The sequence below is a fragment of the Stomoxys calcitrans genome, chromosome 1 (assembly GCF_963082655.1).
Source record: "Stomoxys calcitrans chromosome 1, idStoCalc2.1, whole genome shotgun sequence".
Lineage (NCBI taxonomy): Eukaryota > Metazoa > Arthropoda > Insecta > Diptera > Muscidae > Stomoxys > Stomoxys calcitrans.
The window spans coordinates 111,197,269-111,213,042 of NC_081552.1; the positions used below are offsets into that span (position 1 = coordinate 111,197,269).

Genomic DNA, 15,774 nt, shown 5'->3' on the forward strand with positions numbered 1-15,774 from the left:
TGATGGTGGATTTGAGTTGTCAAACCCTTTGCTCCGAAAGTGGATATTAGATTCATACTCTACTACAAAAAACCAAATTTGAGCTACATATTGCTATAGTCGGTATATGTGTGGTTCAGGGGGAGTTTATGAGATGAGTTTTCCCTGAAACACTTGGTTATAAACTGGATGTTGAAATGGGCGATTTAAAGGGAGTTTAGGGGGCGGACCCTGAAATAATATCACCATCGTGCTATTAGCACGATTTTGTTTGAGCACTATAATGTGATGCATTTTGAAGGTACACTCAACCAAATTTGTTATTCATAACAGCAAAAATGTTTGCTAGAACAGCAGTTTTTGTCTGCTGAAAATAGGAAAGCAAACATTACTGCTGTTTCAGCAAACATAGGGCTGTTGCATTAGCAAACGGTTCGGTTAGCTAAATTAGCAAACAAAATCTGCTGTTTTAAGTACACAAATCTAGTGAAAAAATTTACTATATTTTTTATGTTTGCCTGATTCTTGTTTTGATTACTTTAGGTATTTTTTTCAGAAATGTTGGTGAAAGAGGCGATTTAAATTTTTTTAATACAACCGTAAAGAAACTAACTCATCCATCCATTGGTATATAGTTCGAAATGTGGATGAGCATGCTCGCATTTCTTTTTATCGCTTTACTAATATGTGTATGACTGGCAAGGCCATTTGTATCTATTGATACCCATATTGTCCCGTTTGTAAAGCTTCTGTCAACAAACTGAAACTTTTTATTATATTTTTCAAACAAACAACATTAAAGGAACAAGCTAGTCTACTTAGTTTCATCAAAAGTTTCTTATAAGTACGAGTATAACAAGTTATCATATTACAGTTCGGCCAACCTGACAATATGATTGCCCACAATCATGATATAAAAATTGTGTATATTATATAAGTGTGACCAATAACATAAATCTATAACCTAGGTGTCAACCATTTCCGAAGTCGCTTTGCTTCAATTATACCCTTATATGGGATCTGTGTCAGTTGACAATTGTCAACATCTCTCACAACGTAGCGATCATTATCTAATACTTTTTCAATAATGTAGGGACCACGATATTTTCACAAAATTTCTTATTCTTCCCAACTGTATTGTCAATATTCATAATAACAACATAATCACCTTCATCGTAACGTTTTGCCGGTTCATGATATTTGGAAAAGTATAATTCGTTGTAGTTCTGAGATCGCTGTATAGAATTCAATGCCTTAACCCTCATATCCCTCAAATTTAGTTTCTCCTCACTACCCATTTTCTTATCTAGATATTCCGACAGCTTATCTACCACCACCCCTCGTTGATTCGTTCCAAAGAGTAACTTCGCTGGGGTTTCCTTTGTAGAACTGTGAACACAGTTATTGATAGCATATTCCACCTGGGACAATTTCAATGACCAATCGGAATGATCTATTGGGTCACTCAATTTGCTCAACATGGACTTAATAATACGATTTACACGCTCAACCTGCCCATTTGCTTGTGGAGAGGCAACCGCCACCTTAACATGATTAATATTATTTTTCAAAATGAATTCAGAAAACTCCAATGACGTAAAACATGATCCTCTGTCCGAGATTAGGCGTCTTGGTCTACTGTAATAACTAAAATACTTTTCGAGAGAACAACAAATCTCCTTAGTGCTCGTCGAATTTACAGGATAAAGTCGAACAAATTTTGTAAAAGAATCAACTACCACTAAAATGTGTTTTCTTTTCGATTTTAATGATGGAAGTGGTCCGAAGTGATCCACGTGTATCGTATCGAATGGCTCCGCCACCTTTGGAATGCTGTACATGTTCTGTTGGTTTATTCTAGCTGGAGCAGCATAAATGATACATTTTATACAATTCTTAATGAAGCTATCTATCTTATTGCGCATGTCTGAGAACCAAAAATTCTCTCGAATCTTATAATAACATTTATCTGTCCCCAGGTGTCCAAGCTTCTCATGTATCATTCTTATCACATTATCTTCCATTTCCTTTGGGACATATAAACAAACGGTTGCACCCACTTTCTTAAATAAGAGACCGTCTATTAGGTCAAAATCACATATCTCTTCCTTTTCCAAACGTTTACATAAGTCCTTAATAACAGGATCTCTAGCTTGGGTCAGTTGAATTTGGACATCGAGTTGATTCGAATCTACAGAGCAAATCATGTTACATCCCACATGAGGGGATATTTCCTTTTCTATACATCTGCTTAACATATCCACATGACCCATAGAAGAACCCTTCCTGTGTTTGATAGAATAGTCATAGTTCTCTAGTTCCAATGCCCAGCGGGATATCCGAGGATTAACTTGTCTCTTGTTCAAGGTCATTGTAAGTGAATTGCAATCTGTGACTATGGTAAAATGTAATCCTACTAAATACACACGAAACCGGCGCAACGCGTAAATAATTGCGAGTGTTTCCAGTTCGAAGCTATGATATCTCGATTCTGCATTGGTTGTAGCCTTTGAAAAAAAATGCTACGGGGTGGAACTTTTTATCATCCTGACGCTGCATCAATATTGCTCCGAATCCATGAGAACTTGCATCACAATGTAACTCCGTATCGCTTTTAGGGTTATAGATAGCTAATACTGGGGCCCGAAGTAAACGAGACTTTAATTCACTAAAGGCCTTTACACATTCTTCAGAGAAAACGAATTTTTTCTCTTTACGAAGCAAATCTAACAATGGCCTTGCAATATTTGAGAATGACGGAACGAATTTAATAAAGTAGGAAAACAACCCAAGACAAGTTTGTAATTCCCTATGATTCCTTGGCATTGGTATTTGTTTCACAGCTCGCAAGTGATTTTCTGTCGGCCGTATACCTTTTGGGCTGATTAAGTATCCTAAATACTCTAAACTCTGATAACCAAATTTACATTTAGTTAACTTGATACGTAATCCGTACTCAAAAGCACGTCCAAGTACAACCGCCAATGTCTGAACATGAGAATCGAAATCAGAGGATGCAATCAATATGTCATCCATATATATAACCACTCTATGGTCCTCTATTAAGTCGCGAAATATACCATTTATAAAGCGTTGAAAGTTTGCTGGAGCATTCTTTAAACCAAATGGCATCTTCAAATACTCGTACTGTCCAAATGGGGTTACAAATGAAGTGTATGGAATTGAATCATTATGCATTTCTATGTTGAAAAATCCATCCTTCAAATCCATGAGGCTAAACCATTTTTTGCCTGATATGCTCTCAATACAGTCCTCGATGAGGGGTAAAGGAAAGTTATCCCTAATAGTCTTTTTGTTTAACGCTCGATAATCGACACACATCCGCGTTTCCCCTGTCTTTTTCTTTACCAACACAATTGCTGACGTGTATGGAGAATTGCTGTAACGTATTATTTTCCTTTCTAACAAATCACTAACAATCTTCTGCGTTTCCTCACGATCACGAACCGACAATCTACGGGGAGAGCAGTGTATTGGAATATCATCAGATAATTTAATCTGCATCCTATAATCAGATGACTTTTTATCAATTCCCTTTGGAGTTATATAACGATTATGAATAAGATCTTCTAAAGTCTTCTTCTGGAATGAATTTAACAAAGGATTTAGATCAATATCGTCCGTACGTATCACTTGGGAATTCACAGGACTATCATAAGAATTGCTTATCGTAGATGGTGTAGACACCGAGGTTATATTATTATTGTTATTTATTTTTCTTGTGGATTCAAATACTTCTATATCATTCGTAGTTTCCTTGACTTGAAGTAATTTTACATTAAATGCATGCATAAAGTTCCGTCCAAGAATCATTGGAACATGAATGCTCTCGTTCGGAACAACAAGTAATTCTATTTGTTTAGACGATTTTTTAAATTTTATTAAACAAGAAATATTTCCATATATTTTCAAAGGGGAATTGCCAACTCCAACATACGAAGTTGGTATTAAATTCTTCGAACGTATCACACCAGTCGGTAATAAAGACATCTTAACCAAACTAATTGGGCTACCGGAATCGATCAAGCACGAAATATTCGCAGAATTAGTATATTTGGATCCACAAGAATATTTAAAGGCCACACTTACCATTTGTGTTGTGTCTACAATATCATTACTACAAAATATGGGAGCAGTAACATTCATCCTTTTAGGACAATCCTTGTAAAAATGTCCCATTTGGAAACAATGGAAACAAGATCCCGGTGGACGTCGAGGCTTATTGCAGGTGTTCTTCATATGTCCAAATTGAGAGCAATTGAAACATCGTATGCCTTTAGTATTGTCACGGCCTTCTTTATGAGTACTGACTGTTTTTGACCTGCGTTTCTCGTATCTATCTATTCCATGCATCAATTCTTGTAATGAGTTTGATCCGTATAGAATGGATATGTTGTTGGTTTTATCTTCCATTCCGTCTATTATAATGTCAACCAGTTCTTGCTCGTTGATTTCGCCTTCTGCTGCAATAGTTTGCATTGCTACTATATAGGCAATACACGGCTCTGTTGGCTTCAACTTGCGCAAACGCAATTTTTGATAAACTTCTTCTTGCGTTACCGTTCTCTTGAAAATGTCTAAGAGCGATCTCTTCAACTCCTTATATTCTTTGTAATTTGAATTTTCCATGAACTCTCGCGCAGTTCCAACCAGCAAATATCTTAAGCACATATATTTTTCTTGGTCAGTCATATTTATAGTGTAGCTTTCAAAAGAGTTTATCCATTTTTCAATATTTCGTCCATCATTCCCAGAAAATTTCGGAACCATCATAGAGAGCTCGTCATAATTGATATTTGTAGAAACCTTTTTTCCACCGTTTTCTAAAGATTCAATTTGGTTTCGAAGAACCAACATTTCTTGCTTCAATCTCAAAACTCTAATTTCACTCTCTAGTTCATCAGCTTCACGGGATAAAACGCTTTAACGAATGAAAGGGTCTGTTACCTGTGATGGAACAGAAGGTCTAGAAAATTGTCCTCGAAGTAAGTTTGCAGGAACGGAAACTGAGGAATAATTGACGGAGGGTACGGAAGAAACAACACAAGAAGATACGGAAGGAGGTACGGAAGTTTGTGTTTGCGGAAGAACATCACAGGACACGCCAATTGCTCTATTGTTAAAAGCGACACCCAATGTATTTGTATTCATTAAATCGGAAATAACTGATGAAGTCCGGGCGGCAGAAACAGAAGCAGCAGTCCCTGAAGTACCAGGAAATTGTCTTTGAACTGTATTTACAGGAACGGAAGCAGAAGAATTATAGACGGAAGGTACGGAAGAAATTACGGAAGGAGGCACTGAAGTCTGTGTTTGCCGAAGATTTGCACAGGATACGCCAATTTCGCTGTTATTAAAAGCGACACTCAATATATTTCTAGATATTAAATCGGTTGAAGTCCGTGCGGCAGAAAAACAAGCGGCAGTTCCAAGAACCAATTCAGTTTGATTTGTGGACTCACCATTACATTGAAATGACTGAAGCAAATTTTCAGGATCGGCAGTTGCGGAATTAATAACGGGAGTTTCATTCAAAGTATTGGATGACATTGTAGTGACAGTTACAGATGAATTCCCAGCAGAATCAGAAGAAACCACATTTCCAGAAGGCAATTCAGTGTGCTTTGATGGACCACCGTTAACTTGCAAAGAATCATATAATGTTCTCAATTGTGCAATTGACGCTGTTTCTGGAAATTCCACATTTGAAGCTTTCAAAGCTGAATGAATTCTTTCTCGAGTAGGGCGTGAATCCATATTTAAAAAAAAAAATTTTTTTTTTTTTGAGTCTTCTTTTTTATACCCTCCACCATAAGATGGGGGGTATACTAATTTCGTCATTCTGTTTGTAACTACTCGAAATATTCGTCTGAGACCCCATAAAGTATATATATTCTTGATCGTCGTGAAATTTTATGTCGATCTAGCCATGTCCGTCCGTCTGTCCGTCCGTCCGTCCGTCCGTCCGTCCGTCTGTCTGTCGAAAGCACGCTAACTTCCGAAGGAGTAAAGCTAGCCGCTTGAAATTTTGCACAAATACTTTTTATTAGTGTAGGTCGGTTGGTATTGTAAATGGGCCATATCGGTCCATGTTTTGATATAGCTGCCATATAAACCGATCTTGGGTCTTGACTTCTTGAGCCTCTAGAGTGCGCAATTCTTATCCGATTGGAATGAATTTTTGCACGACGTGTTTTGTTATGATATCCAACAACTGCGCCAAGTATAGTTCAAATCGGTCCATAACCTGATATAGCTGCCATATAAACCGATCTTGGGTCTTGACTTCTTGAGCCTCTAGCGTGCGCAATTCTTACCCGATCAGAATGAAATTTTGCACGTCGTGTTTTGTTATTATATCCAACAACTGTGCCTAGTATGGTTCAAATCGGTCCATAACCTGATATAGCTGCCATATAAACCGATCTTGGGTCTTGACTTCTTGAGCCTCTAGAGTGCGCAATTCTTATCCGATAGGAATGGAATTTCGCACGACGTGTTTTGTTATGATATCCAACAACTGTGCCAAGTATGGTTGAAATCGGTTCATAACCTGATATAGCTGTCATATAAACCGATCTTGGGTCTTGACTTCTTGAGCCTCTAGCGTGCACAATTCTTATCCGATCAGAATGAAATTGTGCACGACGTGTTTTGTTATGATATCCAACAACTGTGCCAAGTATGATTCAAATCGGCCCATAACCTGATATAGCTGCCATATACACCGATCTTGGGTCTTGACTTCTTGAGCCTCTAGAGGGCCCAATTCTTATCCGAATGGAATGGAATTTTGCACGACGTGTTTTGTTATGATACCCAACAACTGTGCCAAGTTTGGTTTAAATCGGTTCATAACCTGATATAGCCGCCATATAAACCGATCTTGGGTCTTGACTTCTTGAGCCTCTAGAGGGCACAATTCTTATCCGATTTGAATGAATTTTTGCACGAAGTATTTCGTTATAATATCCAACAACTGTGCCAAGTATGGTTGAAATCGGTCCATAACCTGATATAGCTGTCATATAAACTGATCTGGGTATTTGACTTCTTGAGCTTTTAGATGGCGCAATTCCTATCCGATTTGGCTGAAATTTTGCATGACGTATTTTATTTTTACTTTCAACAACTGTGTCAAATAAGGTTCAAATCGGTTCATAACCTGATATAGCTGCCATATAAACCGATCTGGGATCTTGACTTCTTGACCCCTAGAGGTCGCAATTATTATCCGATATGCCAGAAATTTTGTACGACGGATCCTCTCATGACCATCAACAAACGTGTTTATAATGGTCTGAATCGTTCTATAGCCCGATACAGATCCCATATAAATCGTTCTCTCTATTTTACTTCGTGAGCCCCAATGGACGCAATTCTTATACGAATTGGCTGAAATTTTACACAGGTCTCCAACATATAATTTAATTGTGGTCCGAACCGGACCATATCTTGATATCGTTTTAATAGCAGAGCAACTCTTTTCTTATATCCTTTTTTGCCTAAGAAGAGATGCCAGGAAAGAACTCGACAAATGCGATCCATGGTGGAGGGTATATAAGATTCGGCCCGGCCGAACTTAGCACGTTTTTACTTGTTTTTATTTATTTTTTTTTTTTTTTGGGAACCCCACACCTGAATTGTAAAGCTTCTGTCAACAAACTGAAATTCCACATTTGAAGCTTTCAAAGCTGAAAGAATTCTTTCTCGAGTAGGGCGTGAATCCATATTTAAAAAAAAAAATTTTTTTTTTTTTTGAGTCTTCTTTTTTTTTTATTTATTTTTTTTTTTTTTGGGAACCCCACACCTGAATTGTAAAGCTTCTGTCAACAAACTGAAACTTTTTATTATATTTTTCAAACAAACAACTTTAAAGGAACAAGCTAGTCTACTTAGTTTCATCAAAAGTTTCTTATAAGTACGAGTATAACAAGTTATCATATTACACATTTGATACCCATATTGTCCCATTTGATACCCATATTGTCCCAATCGGTAAATATGTCCTGTTGAGGGGTATTGGAAGGTGGGGGACCCCGACGACCACTTACGGTGAATGGGGGTTTAACATTTTAGTGGAAAATAACCTGGATAGAGGTTATTTTTCACTAAAATGTTATACCAATTTCAAGTTTTTGAGGTAAAATAACGTGGCGTACGAAATTTCGCTTAAATCGAAGCACACATCTCCGAAATCTGGTGTTTTTGAAAATTGGTGTTAAGGGGAGGGTCCGTCCCTCCTTAGGATATCTGAAAATCCTTATCCTTTATTCTACATACCAAACTTCTGTCAAACCAGCAACATTAAAATTTCTAGGAACCGGACAAAGATAATCGAAAGACCGGTTAATATGGGAGCTATATCATGTTATATGCCGATTTGGACTGTACTTGGCACAGATTTTGAAAATTAAAACAGAACACCGCACGCAATATTTCTGCCAAATCGGACAAAAATTTCGGATTGAAAGAGCTCAAGAAGTCAAGTCGGGAGATCGGTTTATATGGGAGCTATATCATGTTATAGAAGCCAAATCGGATGAAAATTGAGGCTTCCGGGGGCTCAAGAAATCAAATCGGGAGATCGGTTTATATGGGAACTAATACCAGGTTATAGATAGATTTGGACCGCGCTTAACACAGTTGTAAAGGGACATTAGAGAACACCGTGTGCAAACTTTAGGCCAAAACGGATGAAAAGTGTGGCTTCCGAGGATCAAGAAGTCAAAATGGGAGATCGATTTATATGGGAGCCAGGGGGTGGGCCCTCGGTTGAAAATTGTAGCTACTACGCCTATTTAAGTGCAAATCGCTACTACGCCCTATTAAGTGCAAATTATACTCACCATTGAAGGATGTCGGTATATTCATTTTGTCATTCCGTTTGCAACACATCGAAATATCCATTTCCGGCCCTATAAAGTATATATATTCTTGATCAGCGTAAAAATCTAAGACGATCTAGACATGTCCGTCCGTCTGTCTGTTGAAATCACGCTACAGTCTTTAAAAATAGAGATATTGAGGTGAAATTTTGCACAGATTCTTTTTTTGTCCATAAGCAGGTTAAGTTCGAAGATGGGCTATATCGGACTATATCTTGATATAGCCCTCATATAGACCGATCCGCCGACTTTGGATCTTAGGCCCATAAAAGCCACATTTATTATCCGATTTTGTTGAAATTTGGAGCAGTGAGTTGTGTTAGGCCCTTCGACATCCTTCGTCAATTTGGCTCAGATCGGTCCAGATTTGGATATAGCTGCCATATAGACCGATCCTCCAATTTAGGGTCTTAGGCCCTTAAAAGTCACATTTATTATCCGATATTGCTTAAATTCGGGACAGTGAGGTGTGTTAGGCCCTTCGACATCCTTCGTCAATTTGGCTAAGATCGGTCCAGATTTGGATATACCTGCCATATTGACCGATCCTCCAATTTAGGGTCTTAGACCCATAAAACCCACATTTATTATCCGATTTTGCTTAAATTTGGGACAGTGAGGTGTGTTAGGCCCTTCGACATCTTTTTTTCAATTTGGCTCAGTTCGGTCCAGATTTGGATATAGCTGCCATATAGACCGATCCTCCAATTTAGGGTCTTAGGCCCATAAAAGCCACATTTATTATCCGGTTTTGCTGAAATTTGGGACAGTGAGTTGTCTTAGGCCCTTCGACATTTTTCTTCAATTTGACCCTGATCGGTTTAGATTTGGATATAGCTGCCATATAGACCGAACTCTCGATTTAAGGTTTTGGGCCCATTAGAGGCGCATTTATTTCCCGATGTCGCCGAAATTTGGGACAGTGAGTTAAGTAATGCCCCTTGACATACTTCTGCAGATCCCTTGACATTCTGGTACAGATCAGTTCAGATTTGGATATAGCTGCCATATAGACCGATCTCTCGGTTTTAGGTTTTGGGCCATAAAAAGCGCATTTATTGACCGATTTCTCTGAAACTTAGCCCAAATCGGTGCAGATTTGGATGTAGCTGCCCTATAGACTGTTGTATCGATTTAAAGTCTTGGGCCCATAAAAGGCGCATTTATGTGATACATTGACTTATGTTAGACTTTTCTACATACATGTTGTATATGGATCAGATCGGTTTATTTTTGGATATATCTACTAAAAAGAACAATAATTTGTTATACACAATTGAACAATGAGTTGTACTTATTTGGTCCAAATCGGATCATATTTCGATATAACTGCTATAGGACATAAGGAATGCAATTTTCACCGGATTTTGATGAAAGTGGTTTTACATATAAACTCGCACACATATTAGAAAAAAGCACTTCGTGCCAAATTTGGTAAAGATCGGACCAAAAGTGTGCCTTCTACAGCCTTAATGGGTCAAATCGGATGAAATTTATATATGGGAGCTGTAGCTAAATCTGAACCGATATGAATGAAATTTTGCAGCTGTGTTAAGGCGCACGAAATATAGCATGCTAAATTGGGTAAAAATCGGACAAAAATTGTGGCTCCTACAGCTTTAAAAGCGCATATAGGATGAAAGATATATATGGGAGCTATATTTTAATTTGGACCGATTTCAATGAAATTTTGCACACATATTGGAACGTCAAACAAAAAATAAGTAAAAGCGTGCTAAGTTCGGCCGGGCCGAATCTTATATACCCTACACCATGGATCGCATTTGTCGAGTTCTTTTCCCGGCATTTCTTCTTAGGCAATTAAGGATATAAGAAAAGATTTGCTCTGCTATGAGAGCGATGTCCAGATAGGGTCCGGTTTGGACCACAATTAAATTATATGTTAAAGACCTGTGTAAAATGTCAGCCAATTCGAATAAGAATTGCGCCCTTTGGGGGCTCAAAACGTAAAATAGAGAGATCGATTTATATGAGAGCTATATCGGGCTATAGACCGCTTCAGACAATAATAATAAACACATATGTTGATAGTCAAGAAAGGATCCGTCGTACAAAATTTCAGGCAAATCGGATTATAATTGCGATCTCTAGAGGCTCAAGAAGTAAAGTCCCCAGATCGGTTTATATGGCAGCTATATCAGGTTATGAACCGATTTAAACTTTATTTGACACAGTTGTTGAAAGAAAAAATAAAAAACGTCATGCAAAATTTCAGCCAAATCAGATAGGAATTTCGCCCTCTAGAAGCTTAAGAAGTCAAGTTCCCAGATTTGTTTATATATGACAGCCATATCAGGTTATGAACCGATTTGAACCATACTTGGCGCAGTTGTTGGATATCATAACGAAATACTACGTGCAAAATTTCTTTCAAATCGGATAAGAATTGCGCCCTCTAGAGACTCAAGAAGTCAAGACCCAAGATCGGTTTATATGACAGCTATATCAGGTTATGAACCGATTTGAACCATACTTGGCACACTTATTGCATATCATAACAAAACATGTCGTGCAAAATTTCATTCCAATCGGATAAGAATTGCGCACTCTTGAGGCTCAAGAAGCCAAGACCCAAGATCGGTTTATATGGCAGCTATATCAGGTTATGGACCGAATTGAATCATACTTGGCACAGTTGTTGGATATCATAACAAAACACGTCGTGCAAAATTTCAGAATTGCGCACTCTAGAGGCTCAAGAAGCCAAGACCTAAGATCGGTTTATATGGCAGCTATATCAAAACATGGACCGATATGGCGCATTTAGAATACCAATCGACCTACACTAATAAGAAGTATTTGTGCAAAATTTCAAGCGGCTAGCTTTACTCCTTCGGAAGTTAACGTGCTTTCAACAGACAGACGGACGGACGGACATGGCTAGATCGACATAAAATGTCACGACGATCAAGAATATATATACTTTATGGGGTCTCAGACGAATATTTCGAGTAGTTACAATCAGAATGACGAAATTAGTATACACCCCATCCTATGGTGGAGGGTATAAAAATTGAGTCAAATTTTGTAAGGATCGGACCAAAATTGTTTCTTCTACAGCTTTAAAAGGGCACATCGGATGAAAGATGTATGTGGGAGCTATATCTAAATCTGATCTGATTCTTTTAAAATCAAAGCGTTCGTTCTTGGGCCAAAAAAGTGGTATGTGCAAAATTTGGAAATGATTGGACAACAAATACGAACTTGTACTTTGATTACAAGAATACATGGACTCACAGACGGACATGGCTAAATCGAATCAGAAAGTGATTATGAGTCGTTCGGTATACTTATCAATGAGTCAAGCTCTTCTCTTCTTTGGCGGTGCAAACAAATGCACAAATCTACAATACCCTGTACCACAGCGGTGTTGTATGATGATGGTGGTGTATGGCTATAATGAGAGATTTTATACGTAAAGATAAAACTTGAAAGACATTTTTTCTAAATGCAACATTTCAATGAAATATGTCTAAAGGCAAAATGTTTCTCAGGCATCCTTGAAATTATTTTTTCGAAAAGAAAATTTCGAAAAATATCAAAAAAAAAAGGTTTTTTTCTATAGACAATTTCCAATAAATATTTTTAAAGACAAAATTTTAACCCATTACGCTTGACCGTCGACTCCCTCGTCTATTTTGGATGACATTTCATATATTCATATTTTAGAGCATTTATGTTGACGCAGTTATTATTCTTTTAATTTCTTTAACGACAATTTTTTGTAAGAACATTTTTAAAAAAATAAAAAAGGTGAATTTAATAATATTGTGATAAAACCTGCTGACTTGTCGCCATAAATTTATTTTTATAGCCCTCACCCAAGGGTGGGGGTATATTCACTTTGTATATTCGTTGCAACATATCGAAATATCCACCCTATAAAGTAAATTGATCAGCGTAAAAATCTAAGACGATCTTGACATGTCCGTCCGTCTATCTGTTGAAATCAGGGTACAGTCATTAAAAATAGAGATATTGAGCTGAATCTTTGCACATATTCTTTCTTTGTCCATAAGCACGTCACGTTCGAAGATGGGCTATATCGGACTATATCTCGATTTAGCTTCCACCCACCAAATAATTTTACCTGCTTAGGAAGCAATACGAAAATAATTTAGCATGCTAATGCGCATTTCGAATGCTAAATAAGTATGCATGAAACTTTCATATATTGTAAAGTAATACTCCTTAAACAAATTCGATAGAAAAATATTAATTTAACATACATTTGTGCACTAATCTATTGCATACGGTATGCATGAAAAACAGCTTCATAGTATGGTAAAGACGTATTTGTTTTGCTTACATATTGCTTCCGATAGGCAGTTGTGTATGCCAATAAGGATTTGAAGTCAATTTACGAAGTTCAAATGAAACACTTCACGAAAGCTAGTAATCGGTATAATCTTTATCCGCTTGCTCTTGAGAAAATGAATATCATCAGTTGAATTTGCAAACTCGAACAGCAAGATCATCGCAGGTGTTTAATATTTTTTCTCTCTTTATTTTTTTGCTGAAGCCGTTAAATAACAACAAAGTAAATACGATTTTATTTAAAATTTTTGTTGTAGACGTGTGCACGTTTGTGCTGGCTGAAATATATACTGGAAAATTATTATAAATATATATAACAAGTAAAAGCGTGTTAAGTTCGGCCGGGCCGAATCTTATATACCCTCCACCATGGATCGCATTTGTCGAGTTCTTTTCCCGGCATTTCTTCTTAGGCAAAACACAATATAAGGAAATATTTTTATACCCACCACCGAAGGATGGGGGTATATTCATTTTGTCATTCCGTTTGCAACACATCGAAATATCCATTTCCGACCCTATAAAGTATATATATTCTTGATCAGCGTAAAAATCTAAGACGATCTAGACATGTCCGTCCGTCTGTCCGTCTGTCTGTTGAAATCACGCTACAGTCTTTAAAAATAGAGATATTGAGGTGAAATTTTGCACCGATTCTTTTTTTGTCCATGAGCAAGTTAAGTTCGAAGATGGGCTATATCAGACTATATCTTGATATAGCCCCCATATAGACCGACCCGCCGATTTGGGGTCTTAGGCCCATAAAAGCCACATTTATTATCCGATTTTGTTGAAATTTAAGACAGTGCGTTGTGTTAGGCCCTTCGACATCTTTCGTCAATTTGGCTAAGATCGATCCAGATTTGGTCTTAGGCCCACAAAAGCCACATTTATTATCCGATTTTGATGAAATTCGGGACAGTGAGTTGTCTTAGGCCCATCGACATCCTTCGTAAATTTGGCTCAGATCGGTCCAGATTTGGATATAGCTGCCATATAGATCGATCCTCCGATTTATGGTGTAAGGCCCATAAAAGCCACATTCATTATCCGATTTTGCTGAAATTTGGGACAGTGAGTTGTGTTAGGCCCTTTGCGATATTTCTTCAATTTGGTCCAGATCGATTCAGATTTGGATATAGCTGCCATATAGACCGATTTCTTGATTTATGGTTTTGGGCCCATAAAATGCTCATTTATTGTCCGATGTCGCCGAAATTTGGAACAGTGAGTTAAGTAAAGCCCCTTGGCATACTTCTGCAATATCGCACAGATCGGTCTAGATTTTGATATAGCTGCCATATAGACCGATATCCAGGTTTTAGGTTTTGGAGCCATAAAAGACGCATTTATTGTCCGATGTCGCTGAAATTGGAGACTGTGAGTTTGGTTATGCTTTTCGACGTCCTTCTTCAATTTTGCCCAGATCGGTCGAGATTTGAATATAGCTGCCATATAGACCGATCTCTGGATATAAGGTTTAGGGCCCATAAAAAGAGGCATTTATTGTCCGATTTCGCCGAAATTTGGGACAGTGCTTTGTGTTAGGCTCATCGACATGTTTATGCAACTTGGCCCAAATCGGTCCAGATTTGGATATAGCTGCCATGTAGACCGATATCTCGATTTAAGGTCTTGGCCCCATAAAAGGCGCATTTATAATCCGATTTCACTAAAATTTGGCACAGTGACTTATGTTCGGCGTTTCGACATCCATGTCGTACAAAGTTCAGATCGGTATGAGGTATATGAGTATAAGGTATGAAATTTTCACCGAATTTTGATGAAAGTTGGTTTACATATATACCCGAGGTGGTGGGTATCCAAAGTTCGGCCCGGCCGAACTTAACGCCTTTTTATACCCTCCACCATAAGATGGGGGGTATGCTAATTTCGTCATTCTGTTTGTAACTACTCGAAATATTCGTCTGAGACCCCATAAAGTATATATATTCTTGATCGTCGCGACATTTTATGTCGATCTAGCCATGTCCGTCCGTCTGTCCGTCCGTCCGTCCGTCTGTCTGTCGGTCGAAAGCACGCTAACTTCCGAAGGAGTAAAGCTAGCCGCTTGAAATTTTGCACAAATACTTCTTATTAGTGTAGGTCGGTTGGTATTGTAAATGGGCCATATCGGTCCATGTTTTGATATAGCTGCCATATAAACCGATCTTGGGTCTTGACTTCTTGAGCCTCTAGAGTGCTCAATTCTTATCCGATTGGGATAAATTTACCACGACGTGTTTTTTATGATATCCAACAAGTGTGCCAAGTATGGTTCAAATCGGTCCATAACCTGATATAGCTGCCATATAAACCGATCTTGGGTCTTGACTTCTTGAGCCTCTAGAGGGCGCAATTCTTATCCGATTGAAATGGAATTTCGCACGACGTGTTTTGTTATGATATCCAACAACTGTGCCAAGTATGGTTCAAATCGGTCCATAACCTGATATAGCTGCCATATAAACCGATCTTGGGTCTTGACTTCTTGAGCCTGTAGAGTGCGCAATTCTTATCCGATTGAAATGAAATTTTGCACGACGTG

The 15,774-nt window shown here is 37.9% G+C and overlaps 1 protein-coding gene across 1 annotated transcript; it reads right to left on the reverse strand.

Moving 5' to 3' along the window:
* Positions 1–3,714: 3,714 nt before the first annotated feature.
* Positions 3,715–4,841, reverse strand: LOC131994286 (uncharacterized). The gene is made up of 2 exons (XM_059361004.1): positions 4,090–4,841; positions 3,715–4,009 (listed from the first exon to the last, which is right to left on the reverse strand). The coding sequence occupies exons 1-2, from the start codon at positions 4,771–4,773 to the stop codon at positions 4,001–4,003; spliced, it is 693 nt and encodes a 230-aa protein (XP_059216987.1). The 5' UTR covers positions 4,774–4,841; the 3' UTR covers positions 3,715–4,000.
* Between the last annotated feature and the right edge of the window lie 10,933 nt (positions 4,842–15,774).

Bases quoted from the DNA above. Each gene is read 5' to 3' on its own strand.
- LOC131994286 (XM_059361004.1), bottom strand. From the start codon at position 4,773: ATGATGGTTCCGAAATTTTCTGGGAATGATGGACGAAATATTGAAAAA.